Below are 23,354 nucleotides of genomic sequence, written 5' to 3'. Positions count from 1 at the left end.
ATATTAAAATCACACTGATATTCTTGGATCAAATGTTTGATATGAGTTGACTACAATGCAACCTTATATTTGGTTGTATGTCTCTCTCAAATGTCAATATGCCTTGTATACTGTTGTTCAGGTTAGTTATCATTGTTTTAGTTCACAATGGAGCCCCCAGTTCCACCCTTCACACCCCTGATAACTCCTTTGTCCCACCTCCCACACATGCGGTGACCTCACCCATTACAACCAGCATGTCCAGAGATACAACCTCTCTCATCATCACCCAGTGCCTGGGCTTACCTCCGCTGTACCCGCACCCCACCATACCCCTGTCTGCGCATTATGCCCTGAATATATTCTACCATGCCCAGAAACCTGCTCCTCTTATTCTCTGTCCCCAACGCTCTAGGCCATGGGTGTCAAACTCTGGGGTAATTATATTTGGCCCGCGAGACAATACCAAATTACTACTAGAGCTGGCCCGCCGGTATTATACAGCGCATTCACCACTAATACTACGAATCCCATAATGCTCTGCTGTTTTCGCGCGCCAATCAGGACAGGACCCAGAAACGCTCTCTCCTCTGTGACAGTAGTCATAGCAACATAGACGCTACAACTGTCAGCGAGCTAACCCTTCCCAAAAATGGTGAAAAGAAAGGCAGAAAACAGGAGCTTTCTGGACAAGTGGGAGGCAGAATATCTGTTTACATATGTAAAAGACAAACCTGTTTGTCTTGTTTGTGGAGTCAACGTGGCTGTAAGTAAGGAGTACAACATTAGACGACACTATGAAACGAAACACCATGACAAATACAAGGACCTGGACATGACTCAAAGGAGCCAGAAAGTAGAGGAGATGAAAAGAAGTTTGGTTTCACAACAGAATATGTTTAAAAAAGCCACATCACAAAGCGAGGCTGCTGTAAAGGCTAGTTATATAGTGGCAGCAGAGATCGCAAAATCAGCCCGGCCCTTTAATGAGGGAGAGTTCATGAAAAAGTGCATGATGAAGGTTTGTGACCTCGTATGCCCAGAGAAAAAACAAGCATTTTCAAACGTGAGCCTGAGCAGGAACACAGTAGCTGATCGCACATGTGATCTTGCCACCAATCTGTATGACCAGCTGATGGAAAAGGGAAAAGATTTTGTTGCGTTCTCCCTCGCTGTGGATGAGAGCTGTGACGCATCTGATACTGCTCAGCTGTCAGTCTTCATCCGTGGAGTGGACTCAAATCTGTGTGTTACGGAGGAGCTATTAGGATTCAAATCAATGCATGGCACAACCACAGGAAAGGAAATCTTTGAGGAGGTTTCCAAATGTGTAACTGAAATAAAGCTGCCGTGGGATAAACTCGTTGGATTAACGACAGATGGTGCGCCAGCGATGTGCGGTAAAAAGAGTGGACTGGTGGGCATGGTTCGGGATAAGATGCGGGAAGAGAACTGTGCAGGTGAGCTAACTGTTTACCACTGCATCATACATCAGGAAGCACTGTGTGCCAAAGCCCTAAAGATGGAACATGTTATGACCACATTAACACAGGTAGTTAACTTTATAAGAGCCAAAGGTCTAAATCACCGCCAGTTTAAATCTTTAATGGAGGAGTGTGGTTCGGAATACGCAGACGTGCCGTATCACACAGAGGTGAGATGGCTAAGCAGAGGAAAAGTACTGAACAGATGTTTCGAGCTGCGTGAGGAAATATGTCAATTCCTGGAAACCAAAGGGAAGGATACAGCAGAGCTCCGGGAGCAAAAGTTCCTGTGTGAGCTGGCCTTTCTCTGTGACATCTCGAGCCATCTCGATGCGCTGAACCTGCAGCTTCAGGGGCGGGGGCGCATCATCACAGACATGTACGCTGCAGTGAGGGTCTTCAAAACTAAACTGTGCCTGTGGGAGAATCAGATGCTGCAAGGAAACCCTTGCCATTTTCCCTGCTGCCAATCCATAAAAGCGCAAGATCTCTACCGCCGTGTTCCCATGCACACAGTTTGCTGAAAAACTCAGTGTTCTCGCCGCTGAGTTTAGCCGGCGATTTGCCGACTTCGATGCCCAGAAATGCAAGTTTGAACTGCTTAGTAATCCCTTCGCAGTTGATGTGGAAAATGCACCAACCAACATCCAAATGGAGCTGATTGAACTCCAGTGCAACGACACGCTGAAGTCAAAGTATGATGCTGTGGGCGCCGCACAGTTTCCACGGTTCATCCCTGACACAATGCCTCAGCTCCGCACCCAAGCTGCTCAGATGCTCTCCATGTTCGGCAGCACTTATCTATGCGAGCAACTTTTCTCCTCGATGAAGATGACCAAAACAACTCACAGGAGACGTCTGACTGATGAACATCTTCGCTCGATACTGAGGATTTCTTCAGCTCAGAGCTTGAGCCCAGACATTGATGAACTAGCATCCAAGAAGAGATGCCAGGTATCTGGCTTGGGCACATCAGATTAGACCAGTGTGCAATAATTAACGTTTTCTTTATGCACTTTTTCTTGCTACAAGGCATGGGCTTGAATGGTTGATTGATTTATTATCATTTTATTTGTAAAATTATTAGCCAGTGGAAAAAGTTTATTTTGGTATTTAAATCAGAAGGCTGCAAATAGAAAAGAGGCATACAATTTTGAGGCATACACACCATTGATGTGTTTTTTCATTTGAAATTCGATTTTGCATGTCTCCACTATTAAATTATATATTGTATGGTAATAAGCGATGCTTGTTCCATATTCAATGTTAAAGCAAAACTTGTTTGGGTCCATATTAAAAGGTTAATTTGTTCAATGTTAGCCCGTGACTTTGTTCAGGTTTTACATTTTGGCCCACTGGGTATTTGAGTTTGACACCCCTGGTGTAGACAATGACAGACCTAACTGCCATCTTAAAGAATCCCACTGGACTGGTCATCAGTGCAGACAATGACACATGGAGACACAGACCTACCTGCCATCTTAAAGAAACATATTTAATGGACAGCAGTCTAGTATGAATAGGTATAGGCAGTATGAATAGGTATAGGTAGTATGAATAGGTATAGGTAGTATGAATAGGTATAGGTAGTATGAATAGGTGTAGGTAGTATGAATAGGTATAGGTAGTATGAATGGGTATAGGTAGTATGAATAGGTATAGGTAGTATGAATGTGTATAGGTAGTATGAATAGGTATAGGTAGTATGAATGGGTATAGGTAGTATGAATAGGTATAGGTAGTATGAATGGGTATAGGTAGTATGAATGGGTATAGGTAGTATGAATAGGTATAGGTAGTATGAATAGGTATAGGTAGTATGAATAGGTATAGGTAGTATGAATAGGTATAGGCAGTATGAATAGGTATAGGTAGTATGAATGGGTATGGGTAGTATGAATGGGTATGGGTAGTATGAATGGGTATGGGTAGTATGAATAGGTATAGGTAGTTTGAATAGGTATAGGTAGTATGAACGACATTACAGGGAAGCTCTGCATTAAGTCAGACAACAAACCAAAGGTTCTGAATGCAGGACCTGCCCTGCACACAGTTCAACTATGAACATCCCAGTAGTGATGGATAGTCTCCCTTCACAACATAGAGTTTGTCTGTTTACCTGAACTGTGACATCAGTGATGCCTCTCACAGCGACAGATTCACCTGTATAAGTCTTTACCACGACCAAAAGTCAATGCTGACTTGGAGGCATTAGTCAAGAACAAAGTACTGGAGCCGGTCAGCATGAGTGAATGCATGACCAACACTCATCTACCTTTCCTTAACACTAGAACCACCTGGTCTTTCAGCCTATCAGAACACCCATCTACCAGTCCTTAATAACACTAGAACCACCTGGTCTTTCAGTCTTTCAGAACACCCATCTACCAGTCCTTAACACTAGAACCACCTGGTCTTTCAGCCTATCAGAACACCCATCTACCAGTCCTTAATAACACTAGAACCACCTGGTCTTTCAGCCTATCAGAACACCCATCTACCAGTCCTTAATAACACTAGAACCACCTGGTCTTTCAGCCTATCAGAACACCCATCTACCAGTCCTTAATAACACTAGAACCACCTGGTCTTTCAGCCTATCAGAACACCCATCTACCAGTCCTTAGCACTAGAACCACCTGGTCTTTCAGCCTATCAGAACACCCATCTACCAGTCCTTAGCACTAGAACTACCTGGTCTTTCAGCATATAAGTCCCCGCTAGAGAAAGTTGCCAGGCGTCCACTTTATCACATGCATCAGATGCATATCAACCAGCAAGGTGCCAGGTGTGAAGACATGGTTTGTTAAATAAACACTTGATAAATAGTGTATAAACTATTGTAAAGGATTAATTACATGAAGACATATTAGTGGAAATAATCAATAAAATAACAATGGTTAATTCTACAAAGTAGAAAATAGATCGTCCTACAGCCTATTTCTGTTTCCCTGACAATAAAAACATTACAGTGTAATCCATTTGATCAACTTTATTTGTATATTTGATTAGTAATACAGTTATAGTACTTAATAAGTCCATTTACTTTATTTTGACAAATTAGAAACAAAAATATATCATATTTGAATAATATAACCAGCCAGGTGCACAGGAGGAATGTATTCTGTATTCCTAAACAATAACATATCTAATAATAATATAACCAGCCAGGTGCACAGGAGGAATGTATTCTGTATTCCTAAACAAAAGCACCAGTGCATGAACAATTGTAAAGGATGAATTGCATAAATAAATATTTGTGGAAAAATATTTATGACAAGATATTAAAACAATAATGTGTTGATTGTATCAGACACTGTAGATCACCTCTTCTCTTTATGCTATCAGACACTGTAGATCACCTCTTCTCTTTATGCTATCAGACACTGTAGATCACCTCTTCTCTTTATGCTATCAGACACTGTAGATCACCTCTTCTCTGTATGCTATCAGACACTGTAGATCACCTCTTCTCTTTATGCTATCAGACACTGTAGATCACCTCTTCTCTGTATGCTATCAGACACTGTAGATCACCTCTTCTCTTTATGCTATCAGACACTGTAGATCACCTCTTCTCTTTATGCTATCAGACACTGTAGATCACCTCTTCTCTTTATGCTATCAGACACTGTAGATCACCTCTTCTCTTTATGCTAATTTACACATGAATCAATCCCCTCTTCTCTTTATGCTATCAGACACTGTAGATCACCTCTTCTCTTTATGCTATCAGACACTGTAGATCACCTCTTCTCTTTATGCTATCAGACACTGTAGATCACCTCTTCTCTTTATGCTATCAGACACTGTAGATCACCTCTTCTCTTTATGCTATCAGACACTGTAGATCACCTCTTCTCTTTATGCTATCAGACACTGTAGATCACCTCTTCTCTTTATGCTATCAGACACTGTAGCTCATTTACACATGAATCAATCCCCTCTTCTCTTTATGCTATCAGACACTGTAGCTCATTTACACATGAATCAATCCCCTCTTCTCTTTATGCTATCAGACACTGTAGCTCATTTACACATGAATCAATCCCCTCTTCTCTTTATGCTATCAGACACTGTAGCTCATTTACACATGAATCAATCCCCTCTTCTCTTTATGCTATCAGACACTGTAGCTCATTTACACATGAATCAATCCCCTCTTCTCTTTATGCTATCAGACACTGTAGCTCATTTACACATGAATCAATCCCCTCTTCTCTTTATGCTATCAGACACTGTAGAACACCTCTTCTCTTTATGCTATCAGACACTGTAGCTCATTTACACATGAATCAATCCCCTCTTCTCTTTATGCTATCAGACACTGTAGAACACCTCTTCTCTTTATGCTATCAGACACTGTAGCTCCTTTACACATGAATCAATCCCCTCTTCTCTTTATGCTATCAGACACTGTAGCTCATTTACACATGAATCAATCCCCTCTTCTCTTTATGCTATCAGACACTGTAGCTCCTTTACACATGAATCAATCCCCTCTTCTCTTTATGCTATCAGACACTGTAGCTCATTTACACATGAATCAATCCCCTCTTCTCTTTATGCTATCAGACACTGTAGCTCATTTACACATGAATCAATCCCCTCTTCTCTGTATGCTATCAGACACTGTAGCTCATTTACACATGAATCAATCCCCTCTTCTCTTTATGCTATCAGACACTGTAGCTAATTTACACATGAATCAATCCCCTCTTCTCTTTATGCTATCAGACACTGTAGAACACCTCTTCTCTTTATGCTATCAGACACTGTAGAACACCTCTTCTCTTTATGCTATCAGACACTGTAGCTCCTTTACACATGAATCAATCCCCTCTTCTCTGTATGCTATCAGACACTGTAGCTCATTTACACATGAATCAATCCCCTCTTCTCTTTATGCTATCAGACACTGTAGCTCATTTACACATGAATCAATCCCCTCTTCTCTGTATGCTATCAGACACTGTAGCTCATTTACACATGAATCAATCCCCTCTTCTCTTTATGCTATCAGACACTGTAGCTCATTTACACATGAATCAATCCCCTCTTCTCTTTATGCTATCAGACACTGTAGAACACCTCTTCTCTTTATGCTATCAGACACTGTAGCTCATTTACACATGAATCAATCCCCTCTTCTCTGTATGCTATCAGACACTGTAGCTCATTTACACATGAATCAATCCCCTCTTCTCTTTATGCTATCAGACACTGTAGCTCATTTACACATGAATCAATCCCCTCTTCTCTTTATGCTATCAGACACTGTAGCTCCTTTACACATGAATCAATCCCCTCTTCTCTGTATGCTATCAGACACTGTAGCTCATTTACACATGAATCAATCCCCTCTTCTCTTTATGCTATCAGACACTGTAGCTCATTTACACATGAATCAATCCCCTCTTCTCTTTATGCTATCAGACACTGTAGCTCATTTACACATGAATCAATCCCCTCTTCTCTTTATGCTATCAGACACTGTAGAACACCTCTTCTCTTTATGCTATAAGACACTGTAGATCACCTCTTCTCTTTATGCTATCAGACACTGTAGCTCATTTACACATGAATCAATCCCCTCTTCTCTTTATGCTATCAGACACTGTAGCTCATTTACACATGAATCAATCCCCTCTTCTCTTTATGCTATCAGACACTGTAGCTCATTTACACATGAATCAATCCCCTCTTCTCTGTATGCTATCAGACACTGTAGAACACCTCTTCTCTTTATGCTATCAGACACTGTAGCTCCTTTACACATGAATCAATCCCCTCTTCTCTTTATGCTATCAGACACTGTAGCTCATTTACACATGAATCAATCCCCTCTTCTCTTTATGCTATCAGACACTGTAGCTCATTTACACATGAATCAATCCCCTCTTCTCTGTATGCTATCAGACACTGTAGAACACCTCTTCTCTTTATGCAATCAGACACTGTAGCTCCTTTACACATGAATCAATCCCCTCTTCTCTTTATGCTATCAGACACTGTAGAACACCTCTTCTCTTTATGCAATCAGACACTGTAGCTCCTTTACACATGAATCAATCCCCTCTTCTCTTTATGCTATCAGACACTGTAGCTCCTTTACACATGAATCAATCCCCTCTTCTCTTTATGCTATCAGACACTGTAGCACCTTTACACATGAATCAATCCCCTCTTCTCTTTATGCTATCAGACACTGTAGCTCCTTCACACATGAATCAATCCCCTCTTCTCTTTATGCTTCAGGTCCACAAACAAGTCAAATGGGTTGCCCTGCACACCGTGTTCATTGGCCTTGTTCGGTGTGAATCTGCCGACTTGACATTGTGTCTCTTTTCTCCCCAGTGGGAGATGTGGTGCTTGGGGAAGAGGGAGAGCAGTACCTGCTGCCTGGGAGGCCTGCTTGGTGACTGTAGCTTCTTTCTCTGCGTTCATGTGGTTCTCATGAAGCTCACATGCCAGATCCATGATGAAATCTCTCCTGTTGACTGTCTTGACAAGGCATTGCTTGTACAACACGTGTTGATAGCAGCCATGTCGAGCACATTGTAGAACAGCGCAACAGGCCAGCGGCAAGTACCTCCTTTTACAGAGTATTGCCATGTAATAGTAATAATATGAATGTAATATAATGAAAGGGGGGATACTAGTTGGTGTCTGTCAGATGGAAGGCTGTTTGTATATGGTAGAGATACTGTATATACTGTAATGACCTGGCTAGATCATAAAGGGGATACTAGTTGCTGTCTGTATATGGTAGAGATACTGTATATACTGTAATGACCTGGCTAGATCATAAAGGGGATACTAGTTGCTGTCTGTATATGGTAGAGATACTGTATATACTGTAATGACCTGGCTAGATCATAAAGGGGATACTAGTTGCTGTCTGTATATGGTAGAGATACTGTTTATACTGTTATGACCTGGCTAGGCTAGTCTTCTTTGTGTGTTCACTGTTCCTAGCAGGCTAGTCTTGTTTGTGTGTTCACTGTTCCTAGCAGGATAGTCTTCTTTGTGTGTTCACTGTTCCTAGCAGGATAGTCTTCTTTGTGTGTTCACTGTTCCTAGCAGGATAGTCTTCTTTGTGTGTTCACTGTTCCTAGCAGGCTAGTCTTGTTTGTTTGTTCACTGTTCATAGCAGGCTAGTCTTGTTTGTGTGTTCACTGTTCCTAGCAGGCTAGTCTTGTTTGTAATCAACTTGTCTGACAGGAAAATGATGTGAAGATGTTTTCCATGGTCACATGTCTGCCTTTGTCCATGTCAGGCTCCACATGACTCAAGACCACAGTCTCAGACACTCAACCACTGGCATGGTTTCATTTCCCCAGACATGGAAAGACATTGAGCAAGTCTGTGGCTAACCAGAACTGAAGTCACATGCACTATTATCAGTTTCTATCTGGTTTCTATTGGCCATTCATCCATTGACGACAGAATATCAGATTTGAATTTGATTGTGTTACTAGTTTCTGCCTAGTTGCAGATCAATGCTGCTGCTGCAGGGGTCCTGTGATAAATACCTGGACAACACGGATGTTGATCAATACTGCTGCTGCAGGGGTCCTGTGATTAATACCTGGACAACACGGATGTTGATCAATACTGCTGCTGCAGGGGTCCTGTGATTAATACCTGGACAACACGGATGTTGATCAATACTGCTGCTGCAGGGGTCCTGTGATTAATACCTGGACAACACGGATGTTGATCAATGCTGCTGCTGCAGGGGTCCTGTGATTAATACCTGGACAACACGGATGTTGATCAATACTGCTGCTGCAGGGGTCCTGTGATTAATACCTGGACAACACGGATGTTGATCAATACTGCTGCTGCAGGGGTCCTGTGATAAATACCTGGACAACACGGATGTTGATCAATACTGCTGCTGCAGGGGTCCTGTGATTAATACCTGGACAACACGGATGTTGATCAATACTGCTGCTGCAGGGGTCCTGTGATTAATACCTGGACAACACGGATGTTGATCAATACTGCTGCTGCAGGGGTCCTGTGATAAATACCTGGACAACACGGATGTTGATCAATACTGCTGCTGCAGGGGTCCTGTGATTAATACCTGGACAACACGGATGTTGATCAATACTGCTGCTGCAGGGGTCCTGTGATTAATACCTGGACAACACGGATGTTGATCAATACTGCTGCTGCAGGGGTCCTGTGATAAATACCTGGACAACACGGATGTTGTTGAAGAGAAAGTGAACTTTGGAAATAAAGCTGCACCTCCTGAATGTTGAGAGTTATTTGATAAAGGTACGTGTCAATGAACCTGCAGAATCTGATCTCTGTTACAGTATTATATAGAAACCACAATGTTTAACCTGCAGAATCTGATCTCTGATACAGTATTATATAGAAACCACAATGTTTAACCTGCAGAATCTGATCTCTGTTACAGTATTATACAGAAATCACAATGTTTAACCTGCAGAATCTGATCTCAGATACAGTATTATATAGAAACCACAATGTTTAACCTGCAGAATCTGATCTCAGATACAGTATTATATAGAAATCACAATGTTTAACCTCTGATACAGTATTATATAGAAACCACAATGTTTAACCTGCAGAATCTGATCTTTCTGATACAGTATTATATAGAAATCACAATGTTTAACCTGCTTGTGACTCTGAAGGAGGATTTAATAATTATATGCTCCTTTCACTGCATCTGTCAATTACAAGATGCTCCCATCTCTTTATGTACTAGATGCTCCCATCTCTTCATGTACTAGATGCTCCCATCTCTTTATGTACAAGATGCTCCCATCTCTTTATGTACAAGATGCTCCCATCTCTTTATGTACTAGATGCTCCCATCTCTTCATGTACTAGATGCTCCCATCTCTTCATGTACTAGATGCTCCCATCTCTTCATGTACTAGATGCTCCCATCTCTTCATGTACCAGATGCTCCCATCTCTTCATGTACTAGATGCTCCCATCTCTTCATGTACTAGATGCTCCCATCTCTTTATGTACTAGATGCTCCCATCTCTTCATGTACTAGATGCTCCCATCTCTTCATGTACTAGATGCTCCCATCTCTTCATGTACCAGATGCTCCCATCTCTTCATGTACTAGATGCTCCCATCTCTTCATGTACTAGATGCTCCCATCTCTTCATGTACTAGATGCTCCCATCTCTTCATGTACTAGATGCTCCCATCTCTTCATGTACTAGATGCTCCCATCTCTTTAAGTACTAGATGCTCCCATCTCTTCATGTACTAGATGCTCCCATCTCTTCATGTACTAGATGCTCCCATCTCTTCATGTACTAGATGCTCCCATCTCTTCATGTACTAGATGCTCCCATCTCTTCATGTACCAGATGCTCCCATCTCTTCATGTACTAGATGCTCCCATCTCTTCATGTACTAGATGCTCCCATCTCTTTAAGTACTAGATGCTCCCATCTCTTCATGTACTAGATGCTCCCATCTCTTCATGTACCAGATGCTCCCATCTCTTCATGTACCAGATGCTCCCATCTCTTCATGTAATATTTGACAACTGATAGACGTAATATTGTCACTCATCAGATTATTGTAAATGTAATCTTGTCTACAGGCTGACTCTTATCATGTGTGAAATTTGTTTTACTACGATCTGTAGTGAAAAATAGAAGTAGAAAAGTCTTAAAAATATGTTTTCTGTGACATAAAAGTAAAAAACAGTGATTTTCAAAACCTGCAATAGTTTAGGTTTTGTATTGCTTCCAAACACCAAACACAATTAGATTGTCAGTGAAAACCACTGGTTTTAAATGTTATAACTTTTGATGATGTCATTGGGTAGAACTTTTTAACTTTATACTTTTTTTTTCTACAAAACTTAGAAATGCACCATTTACACATTTTATTTTACTTTATTTTTATGGCTGAACAGGACCTTTAAAGGTCGTGTTTTTATATATATATTCTGATGTTATTTATTTTTATGGCTGAACAGGACCTTTAAAGGTCGTGTTTTTATATATATATTCTGATGTTATTTTATTTTTATGGCTGAATAGGACCTTTAAAGGTAGTGTGTTTTATATATCATTTGCCTCCACAGCAACATGAACACCTGAATACTTTCACATACAAACCAAAGGAGGCTGGTGGAGGAGCTATAGGAGGACAGGCTCAATGTAAAGACTGGAATGGAATAATTGGAACATCAAACACTTCATTAATTTATTCCATTTCAGCCATAAAAATGAACCCATCCTCCATAGCTCCTCCTATAGCTCCTCCCACCAGCATATAGCTCCTCCCACCAGCCTATAGCTCCTCCTATAACTCTTCCCACCAGCCTATCCTCAGAAATGTCTCTGTTTTACCAGAAAACCACATGTTGATTCTGTTGTATCTACATATATCTACATTAAACCACGGGTTCTGTTCTTAAGACAGATGGGGTAGAGTGGAGTGGTAAGGATTTTCAACACTACTGTAGTTGGCACAACCTTGTGACTAAGTTCACTTCCTGTTTTCAATACTTGAGGGGAATTCAATGTTCTCTTTCAGGATTCCCAAAACCTTCCTCCATGTCTCATATTCACTGTTATCTTTCAGGATTCCCAAAACCAAAGACGATCTCTGTACAGGATCTGTTATCTGTCTGCCTTCCTCCATGTCTCATATTCACTGTTATCTTTCTACCTTCCTCCATGTCTCATATTCACTGTTATCTGTCTACCTTCCCCCATGTCTCATATTCACTGTTATCTGTCTACCTTCCTCCATGTCTCATATTCACTGTTATCTGTCTGCCTTCCTCCATGTCTCATATTCACTGTTATCTGTTACCTTCCCCCATGTCTCATATTCACTGTTATCTGTTACCTTCCCCCATGTCTCATATTCACTGTTATCTGTTACCTTCCCCCATGTCTCATATTCACTGTTATCTGTTACCTTCCTCCATGTCTCATATTCACTGTTATCTGTCTATCTTCCCAAAACCAAAGGCAATCTCTGTTCAGGATCTGAATGTATAACCTTTTGCATGAGAACTTTCCTGCAATGTAGGGAATGTAAAGCTTGTAGTGTATTTGAGATGAATATAAAAAGGTTTTGAAGTTTGTAATACAGACTACTTCCTCTGCAACAGCGTCAGAAAATATGGAATTTCCTCATGAAATGGTAAATAAGTGTGTAGCTTAACGCAGTTACAAAATGGCTGTAGAAACTGTGGCACAGATTTGTCTGCACAACTAGAAGTGGGATAAATGTGTTGATTTGAAGGGAAGACGGGCAGACTGGTAGGTCTACTATAGACTACATAGAACTATTATACAGTTAGGTTGTGGTCAGACAAAGCTTGAGATATGATCCTTTATCATGCTGACCGACATGAAGCTCTCCGTAGGAAATGAGATATGATCCTTTATCATGCTGACTGACCTGGTGCTCTCTGTAGGAAATGAGATATGATCCTTTATCATGCTGACTGACCTGGTGCTCTCTGTAGGAAATGTTGTGAAAATATCAGGCTAAGACTTCATGCTTTGGAATTTAGACTGAAAACAGATGTGTAGGTGATCAGTCCAGCTCCTGATAGCTGATGTGAACTGATCTGAACAGGTTTAGACTGGTCATCTATGATATGTAGGCTATATACAGTACATTCTCTGTCCTGCTACTGGTAGGACTATAACATTATGTGAACTGATCTGAACAGGTTTAGGCTGGTCATCTATGATATGTAGCTATAGCCGAGGTATAGACCTTGATCAGCATATCACTAACAAACTGCTATTATACATTATAACCTAGCCTACTTTACATAATATAACATCTACATATCACTAGCAACCCACTACTATACATTATAACCTAGTCTACTTTACATAATATAACATCTACATATCACTAACAACCCACTACTATACATTATAACCTAGTCTACTTTACATAATATAACATATCACTAACAACCCACTACTATACATTATAACCTTGTCTGCTTTACATAATATAACATCTACATATCACTAACAACCCACTACTATACATTATAACCTAGTCTACTTTACATAATATAACATATCACTAACAACCCACTACTATACATTATAACCTAGTCTACTTTACATAATATAACATATCACTAACAACCCACTACTATACATTATAACCTAGTCTACTTTACATAATATAACATATCACTAACAACCCACTACTATACATTATAACCTTGTCTGCTTTACATAATATAACATCTACATATCACTAACAACCCACTACTATACATTATAACCTAGTCTACTTTACATAATATAACATATCACTAACAACCCACTACTATACATTATAACCTAGTCTACTTTACATAATATAACATATCACTAACAACCCACTACTATACATTATAACCTAGTCTACTTTACATAATATAACATCTACATATCACTAACAACCCACTACTATACATTATAACCTAGTCTACTTTACATAATATAACATCTACATATCACTAACAACCCACTACTATACATTATAACCTAGTCTACTTTACATAATATAACATCTACATATCACTAACAACCCACTACTATACATTATAACCTAGTCTACTTTACATAATATAACATATCACTAACAACCCACTACTATACATTATAACCTAGTCTACTTTACATAATATAACATATCACTAACAACCCACTACTATACATTATAACCTAGTCTACTTTACATAATATAACATATCACTAACAACCCACTACTATACATTATAACCTAGTCTACTTTACATAATATAACATATCACTAACAACCCACTACTATACATTATAACCTAGTCTACTTTACATAATATAACATCTACATATCACTAACAACCCACTACTATACATTATAACCTAGTCTACTTTACATAATATAACATCTACATATCACTAATATATACAATCTCTTACTTGATGCAAAAAACCTTTCTGAATGGATCAATGATTTCCCCCTCAGATCAATCATGTCCATTTTAGCGCTTCTGTCTACATTCTCAGATACATTTAGAAAATAACAGATTGAAAGACAATAAATATCCTGTTTTTGATTAATACAATAAATATCCTGTTTTTGATTAATACAATAAATATCCTGTTTTTGATTAATACAATAAATATCCCACCTTTAAATAATAAAATAGGAATTTGTTCTGAACAGACTTGTCTAGTTAAATAAAAAAGGTGAATAAAACTAATTGTGAGACATGGCCTTGTGCTGCTGTAATGTCTAGAACTACCTTAACAGTGACTTATTATTATTGACAGTTACCATGGAGAAGAGATGGCACATCTACATATTCATGTGATTGTATTAAATAACCTGACTGTTTCGATATGTCTGTTAGTAAATGTTTTATAAGAGATTATTAATAAATTATAACATTATTATAACAAAATTATTGACATTCAATAATTACTGTGTTAACCACAACCAACATGCTGGATCTCTGTTTAGGGGTCAGTTCTCTAAAATGAGTCTCTCTGGGGAGAGAGATGAAGGGGACCCTGCCTCAAAAATGAGTCTCTCTGGGGAGAGAGAGGGAGGACCTGACACTAAAGCTAAGAGGTGAGATGACAGTTGTGTTTAGGAATTATTTTGAGTTTCTTTCAAAAATGCCATTTCCAACAATGTTCACATTCGTTTTTTAAATTAGAAATGGTTGTTTATGGCTTATTATTTACAACATGATGTTGGTTGCTTATGGCTTATTATTTAACAACATGATGTTGGTTGCTTATGGCTTATTATTTAACAACATGATGGTGGTTGCTTATGGCTTATTATTTAACAACATGATGGTGGTTGCTTATGGCTTATTATTTAACAACATGATGTTGGTTGCTTATGGCTTATTATTTAACAACATGATGGTGGTTGCTTATGGCTTATTATTTACAACATGATGATGGTTGCTTATGGCTTATTATTTAACAACATGATGTTGGTTGCTTATGGCTTATTATTTAACAACATGATGTTGGTTGCTTATGGCTTATTATTTAACAACATGATGTTGGTTGCTTATGGCTTATTATTTAACAACATGATGTTGGTTGCTTATGGCTTATTATTTAACAACATGATGATGGTTGCTTATGGCTTATTATTTAACAACATGATGTTGGTTGCTTATGGCTTATTATTTAACAACATGATGTTGGTTGCTTATGGCTTATTATTTAACAACATGATGTTGGTTGCTTATGGCTTATTATTTAACAACATGATGTTGGTTGCTTATGGCTTATTATTTAACAACATGATGTTGGTTGCTTATGGCTTATTATTTAACAACATGATGGTGGTTGCTTATGGCTTATTATTTAACAACATGATGTTGGTTGCTTTTGGCTTATTATTTAACAACATGATGATGGTTGCTTATGGCTTATTATTTAACAACATGATGTTGGTTGCTTATGGCTTATTATTTAACAACATGATGTTGGTTGCTTATGGCTTATTATTTAACAACATGATGATGGTTGCTTATGGCTTATTATTTAACAACATGATGATGGTTGCTTATGGCTTATTATTTAACAACATGATGTTGGTTGCTTATGGCTTATTATTTAACAACATGATGTTGGTTGCTTATGGCTTATTATTTAACAACATGATGTTGGTTGCTTATGGCTTATTATTTAACAACATGATGATGGTTGCTTATGGCTTATTATTTAACAACATGATGTTGGTTGCTTATGGCTTATTATTTAACAACATGATGTTGGTTGCTTATGGCTTATTATTTAACAACATGATGATGGTTGCTTATGGCTTATTATTTAACAACATGATGTTGGTTGCTTATGGCTTATTATTTAACAACATGATGTTGGTTGCTTATGGCTTATTATTTAACAACATGATGTTGGTTGCTTATGGCTTATTATTTAACAACATGATGTTGGTTGCTTATGGCTTATTATTTAACAACATGATGATGGTTGCTTATGGCTTATTATTTAACAACATGATGTTGGTTGCTTATGGCTTATTATTTAACAACATGATGTTGGTTGCTTATGGCTTATTATTTAACAACATGATGATGGTTGCTTATGGCTTATTATTTAACAACATGATGTTGGTTGCTTATGGCTTATTATTTAACAACATGATGTTGGTTGCTTATGGCTTATTATTTAACAACATGATGTTGGTTGCTTATGGCTTATTATTTAACAACATGATGTTGGTTGCTTATGGCTTATTATTTAACAACATGATGTTGGTTGCTTATGGCTTATTATTTAACAACATGATGGTGGTTGCTTATGGCTTATTATTTAACAACATGATGGTGGTTGCTTATGGCTTATTATTTAACAACATGATGTTGGTTGCTTATGGCTTATTATTTAACAACATGATGGTGGTTGCTTATGGCTTATTATTTAACAACATGATGTTGGTTGCTTATGGCTTATTATTTAACAACATGATGTTGGTTGCTTATGGCTTATTATTTAACAACATGATGTTGGTTGCTTATGGCTTATTATTTAACAACATGATGTTGGTTGCTTATGGCTTATTATTTAACAACATGATGATGGTTGCTTATGGCTTATTATTTAACAACATGATGTTGATTGCTTATGGCTTATTATTTAACAACATGATGTTGGTTGCTTATGGCTTATTATTTAACAACATGATGATGGTTGCTTATGGCTTATTATTTAACAACATGATGTTGGTTGCTTATGGCTTATTATTTAACAACATGATGTTGGTTGCTTATGGCTTATTATTTAACAACATGATGTTGGTTGCTTATGGCTTATTATTTAACAACATGATGTTGGTTGCTTATGGCTTATTATTTAACAACATGATGTTGGTTGCTTATGGCTTATTATTTAACAACATGATGGTGGTTGCTTATGGCTTATTATTTAACAACATGATGGTGGTTGCTTATGGCTTATTATTTAACAACATGATGTTGGTTGCTTATGGCTTATTATTTAACAACATGATGGTGGTTGCTTATGGCTTATTATTTAACAACATGATGTTGGTTGCTTATGGCTTATTATTTAACAACATGATCTGGTTGCTTATGGCTTATTATTTAACAACATGATGTTGGTTGCTTATGGCTTATTATTTAACAACATGATGTTGGTTGCTTATGGCTTATTATTTAACAACATGATGTTGGTTGCTTATGGCTTATTATTTAACAACATGATGTTGGTTGCTTATGGCTTATTATTTAACAACATGATGTTGGTTGCTTTTCCTCCAAAGGGAGAACTTGAAATAACATGATGTAGATAATTAAATAATCAAAGAACAACGTGTTTATTATTGTACACTCTTAGAACAGAAGGTTCCTTCTAGAACCAAAAAGGCTTCTATCACATTAATATATGGAACCACTAAAAGTGATATATATGTTTGGGTTCAGTGAAGAAGAACCTCTAGAGTTCTGATCAACAAAAGGTTCATGTTTTGAGGATGTGAACCCAGCAGCCCTCCAGTGGTCAGATCAAGTCCGCCTGTATTTTCCAGCACCCAGCCTGGGATTCGAACCAGCCACCTTTCAACCACAAGTCCACAAATCCAATTCCTGCCACAGCTACAACTCTTTAGCCTTTGGGCGAAAACCTGAGTTAATCTTCAGAAATAAGCATGAGTTAATCTGCCAAAATTAAGACAAAATGGTATCACTTGTTATACAGAAATATTATACATAATCATTGCCAAAAGCACAAGACATACTGTTGCATGTAGGTCTATATTATTTATGGATTGATCATATAGAAATATAAAACATTATTATAAACTACTACAAAGCAATTACATGTGGCGCAGGAACCACTGACTCACTGCATTATTCTATAGTATTATCAAGACAGCTGCTGTTAACTCTTAACTACTTAGGACAGCTCACGAGGTGTCCTAAATATCTGCCGACTAGGTGGGACTAGAGACTTCATGCATAGTTACCCACCCACTTATACCCATAAGTGTAAAATGTCTTTATTCTCAGCACTTATATGGCCAATGTTCTACTCTGAGACACTTTGTGGACATGGTCCCAGATCTCAACATATTGTTATAGAAAAACATAGAATTTTTGTTTTACATAATAATCCAAAATGAATATTACTAATGTAACCCACTGTAAAGACTGGGTTTAGTTGATTGTGTTGCACTGATCATGTCCGCGTTCTGGAACTGTCCGCGTCCCCGTACAGAACAGTCCGCGTCCCCGACAGAACAGTCCGCGTTCCCGTTCGGTGTGGCGCCAAGCCGGTTACGCGCAGAGTGGACTGAGGTGATCTTGGTGAATAACGACGTAGTTTGTTACAGTGTTGAAACACCGAAGTTTATTGTTCAATTTGCTTTTTTCTTTACGGTCAGGGACAGTATGAGTGTAGCCAGATCCTTTTCACTCTCTATCCTTGTTTCAATTTGTGGTTCACCGAATTCATCATCGAGACGAGAGACAGACGAACGACCTGCTAGCTAGTCGGTACAGCTCGGTAAGCTAGCTATCTACTCTACCAGCAGCATCCTAGTTATCCTAGCTAGTCGGTACAGCTCGGTAAGCTAGCTAGCTACTCTACCAGCAGCATCCTAGTTATCCTAGCTATTCGGTACAGCTCGGTAAGCTAGCTAGCTACTCTACCAGCAGCATCCTAGTTATCCTAGCTAGTCGGTACAGCTCGGTAAGCTAGCTAGCTACTCTACCAGCAGCATCCTAGTTATCCTAGCTAGTCGGTACAGCTCGGTAATCTAGCTAGCTACTCTACCAGCAGCATCCTAGTTACCATAGCTACCACTACATCATCACCGGCTGTCTGCATTTCTTGTGGACCGATGGAGCTCCCCGGTTGTTTCTTCCACCTGTTAAATCCCGGTGAGGCTTCTCCCTCTCTCGTTGACGGATGCTGGCTACCTCTGTCCGGTTCTCCTCTCTTCACTAGATGGACGGTAACTTTAGTGTTTAAACCCTCTGTGTCCAAGGACCGAACTTTTGAATATTATTTTCAGGCCGCCTCAATAGCAGGTATTGAACCCCGGGTAAATAATCACTAGTCAGAACCTCAACCTCAGTAAACATTCATTATAAAAATCATCTTAATATCTGATATTGTGAGTAAACAACCTCGAGAGTGCGTCTTCCAGCCCTCCAATAAATTACATCATTCAACCCTCCCGGTTAGTAAATGTACCTCAACATCCCCCGGAGAAGGCAGAGTAACGACACCAGCCTTTTAGCGGGGCTGACAGACTGACTACAACGCTCGCGATTTAGTTTTTAAAAATGACACACTGCTCACGCGCTGCAACGACCGTCTGGAAGTCAGTTCTATTTGTGAAACTCTTCTTATGTTTCCCCATCTGAGCTCAGAGTAGATGAGAGATGTAATGTTTGTCTCTGTTGTGTTGAAGTCCAATCAAGCAGGAGAGACCAGCCTCCCCTGTTCCCAGCTGTGTGTCCATGAAGAGTGACCAGTCTATGGATCATCCTATACTGTTTAGAGAGGGAGACTTTTCTACTGAACAAAGGTAAGAAGAACTCATGGGTCCTGGTCAGTGAGTTAAACAACACTGTCTCTAGTCATTTCTCCTCTCCCATTTTCCCATTTATTGTTGTTGTTTTCATAATCCATAGGCTCATCCTTTTGTCCAATTCCATAGTCCTAAAACAATATTAAACAAACACAACATTCCCTTTGTGTGTGTGTGTGTGTGTGTGTGTGTGTGTGTGTGTGTGTGTGTGTGTGTATGTGTGTGTATGTGTGTGTGTGTGTGTGTGTGTGTGTGTGTGTGTGTGTGTGTGTGTGTGTGTGTGTGTGTGTGTGTGTGTGTGTGTGTGTGTGTACTCCCTGGATGAGGAGATGTAATATCATGTTTTGTCCACAGAAACCAACAGGGGAGACCAGAGTCAGAGATTCTCAGTGGTCAGTCTTCCCAGAGTCATCAAACAGACCTGGCCTCCATATTCAGTGTATGTGGTCCTGTTATGTACATTTGTTTTTGTTTACCTCAAGTAAAGTTGACCTGTCAATCATTCATTAATGTGTTAATGAGAAAGCATTTATTCTCTTGCTTAACTTATTTACTTTATTTATTTCAGTTGCTTGAAGAGAAAATTATGACATTTGTGAAGAACGAGCTGAAGATGTTCAAGAGGATTCTTAGTCCAGAACTCCCAGAAGGCTTTGAGAGTCAGAAGCAGGAAGTGGTGGACACTGAAGATGAGAAGCAGGAGAGCAGTGCCAGAGAGGGGGCTCTGAAGATCACACTGCACATCCTGAGGAAAATGAACCAGAAGGAGCTTGCTGACACACTGGAGAAATGTAAGATCTGTCTGCCTCATGTTGAATGATGTTTTATAACATTTAAAAGCTGTAGGTAAAGTACAGCTAACGTAGCTGTGTAACTCAATGATATTGTAGCAGCCTTAACACAACACCTAGTGACCTCATCAAGTAGCAGCAGGGATGTGTTGTGCTGATTCATTTAGAGAGAGAGACAACATTAATAATACCATCAATAATACCAATAATAATATAATCAGTCACACCAGTCTGTAATGCATTATGAAAACATTTACACATTTATACAGTCAGTTAAGAGAATAAATTATTATAATGTACAACTTTATAACAGTCCTTCAATACTGTAGGTATTAAAACAGACGTAATATTAATATCCTCTGTTATTTCTAGATTCAGATGAGCTCGCTGTGATTTGCCAACGTGAACTCAAATCTAATCTAAAGAAGAAGTTTCAATGTGTATTTGAGGGGATCGCTAAACAAGGAAACCCAACACTTCTCAATAAGATCTACACAGAGCTCTACATCACAGAGGGTGGAACAGGAGAGGTCAATAATGAACATGAGCTGAGACAGATTGAGACAACAACCAGGAAACAAGCAACACCAGAGACTGCAATCAAATGTAACGACATCTTCAAACCCTTAACTGGACAAGACAAACCTATCAGAACTGTGCTGACAAAGGGAGTCGCTGGCATTGGAAAAACAGTCTCTGTGCAGAAGTTCATTCTGGACTGGGCTGAAGGAAAAGCAAATCAGGATGTCCAATTTGTGTTTTCATTCCCTTTTCGGGAGCTGAATTTGATGAAAGAGGACAAACACACTTTCATTGAACTTCTCAATCACTTCTCAATGGAAACCAAACAATCAGGAATCTCCAACTACAACAAGTACAAAGTTCTGTTCATCTTTGATGGTCTGGATGAGTGCCGACTGCCCCTTGACTTCCAGAAGAACAAGATTTGTTGGGACGTCACAGAGTCAACCTCAGTGGATGTTCTGCTGACAAATCTCATCAAGGGAAATCTGCTTCCCTCTGCTCTCCTCTGGATAACTACCCGACCTGCAGCAGCCAATAAGATCCCTTCAGGGTGTGTTGACCAGGTGACAGAGGTACGAGGGTTCAATGACCCACAGAAGGAGGAGTACTTCAGGAAGAGATTCAGTGATGAGGACCTGGCCAGCAGAATCATCTCACACATAAAGACATCAAGGAGCCTCCACATCATGTGCCACATTCCAGTCTTCTGTTGGATTTCTGCAATAGTCCTTGAACACATGCTGAAACATAAGAGAGAAGAGATGCCGAAGACTCTGACTGAGATGTACACACACCTTGTGGTGTTTCATACCAAACAGAAGAATGAAAAGTATCTTGGGAAAGAAGAGACAGGTCCACACTGGAATAAAGAGAGCATTCTGTCACTGGGAAAACTGGCTTTTCAACAGCTTGTGAATGGCAATCTGATTTTCTATGAAGAAGACATGAAAGAGTCTGGCATTGATGTCAACGAAGCCTCAGTGTACTCAGGATTGTGCACACAGCTCTTTAAAGAGGAATGTGGGCTGTACCAGGACAAGGTGTACTGCTTTGTTCATCTGAGCATTCAGGAGTTTCTGGCTGCTGTATATGTGTTCCTCTCATTCATCAACAACAATGAGAATCTAATGGACAAACCTCAATCAACGTCCAGGAACTTTTCTGTGAGGATCAAACAAAGGCGTAAAGTTACTTTCTACAAGAGTGCTGTGGATAAAGCCTTACAAAGTGAGACGGGAAACCTGGACCTTTTCCTCCGCTTCCTTCTGGGCCTCTCACTGGAGTCCAATCAGAAGCACTTACAAGGTCTACTGACAAAGTCAAGAAGCAGCTCACAGAGCCATGAAGAAACAGTCAAGTACATCAAGGAGAAGATCAGGGAGAATCCCTCTCCAGAGAGGAGCATCAATCTGTTCCACTGTCTGAATGAACTGAATGACCATTCTCTAGTGGAGGAGATCCAAAGATACCTGAGATCAGGAAGTCTCTCAGAACACAACCTGTCACCTGCACAGTGGTCAGCTCTGGTCTTTGTGTTGCTGACTTCAGAACAGGAGCTGAATGTGTTTGACCTGAAGAAATACTCCAGATCAGAGGAAGGTCTTCTGAGGCTGCTGCCAGTGGTCAAAGCCTCCAGAGCTGCTCTGTGAGTAAATAAAATGACATATAAGAACTAATCATCAGGAAGAAATATTCAGTTTAGAGAAAAATATGTATTATAATATGTATATAATATTATATTGAATAACATATTCAATAAATTCATTGATTTTCACATTAGTATAACAATATGACCACACAATTCTAGGAAATGGAAGATGAATCTATATGTTTGAGAGAAGAAACCAAATGCATCTGCCATTGTCCTTCTACACAACTGGTGTTAAACTAACAGTGTGTTTGTGAAGTCATGATGATCTCTTTGTCAGGCTGTCAGGCTGTGGAGTCACAGAGGAAGGCTGTGCTTCTCTGGTCTCAGCTCTGAGGTCAA

The 23,354-nt window shown here is 39.3% G+C and overlaps 1 protein-coding gene and 1 pseudogene across 2 annotated transcripts; both read left to right on the top strand.

The window, feature by feature from the left end:
- Positions 1-476: 476 nt before the first annotated feature.
- On the top strand, positions 477-2,777 carry LOC116371457 (general transcription factor II-I repeat domain-containing protein 2-like; annotated as a pseudogene).
- A 12,186-nt stretch (positions 2,778-14,963) lies between these two features.
- Positions 14,964-23,013, top strand: LOC116371465 (NLR family CARD domain-containing protein 3-like). Of its 2 annotated transcripts, none has more exons than XM_031820344.1 (5): positions 14,964-15,074; positions 19,929-20,045; positions 20,403-20,487; positions 20,617-20,839; positions 21,218-23,013. In XM_031820344.1, exons 1-5 carry the CDS (start codon positions 14,980-14,982, stop codon positions 23,011-23,013), a joined length of 2,316 nt encoding a protein of 771 aa, XP_031676204.1. In that variant the 5' UTR covers positions 14,964-14,979. The 2 variants fall into 2 exon arrangements, with proteins under 2 accessions (XP_031676204.1, XP_031676203.1); XM_031820343.1 differs by having other exon boundaries at positions 21,212-23,013.
- Positions 23,014-23,354: the final 341 nt, after the last annotated feature.

Source organism: Oncorhynchus kisutch, unplaced genomic scaffold, assembly GCF_002021735.2.
Source record: "Oncorhynchus kisutch isolate 150728-3 unplaced genomic scaffold, Okis_V2 scaffold3257, whole genome shotgun sequence".
In the NCBI taxonomy this organism is placed as follows: domain Eukaryota; kingdom Metazoa; phylum Chordata; class Actinopteri; order Salmoniformes; family Salmonidae; genus Oncorhynchus; species Oncorhynchus kisutch.
The sequence above is the reverse complement of the archived record's forward strand: the minus strand, read 5'-3'. Positions and strand labels throughout refer to the sequence as shown.

Coding starts and splice junctions, on each gene's coding strand:
- LOC116371465 (XM_031820343.1), top strand. CDS start 14,980: ATGAGTCTCTCTGGGGAGAGAGATGAAGGGGACCCTGCCTCAAAAATG. Junction 15,075..19,928: donor CCTGACACTAAAGCTAAGAG/GTGAGATGACAG, acceptor GTTGTGTTGAAG/TCCAATCAAGCAGGAGAGAC. Junction 20,046..20,402: donor GACTTTTCTACTGAACAAAG/GTAAGAAGAACT, acceptor TTTTGTCCACAG/AAACCAACAGGGGAGACCAG.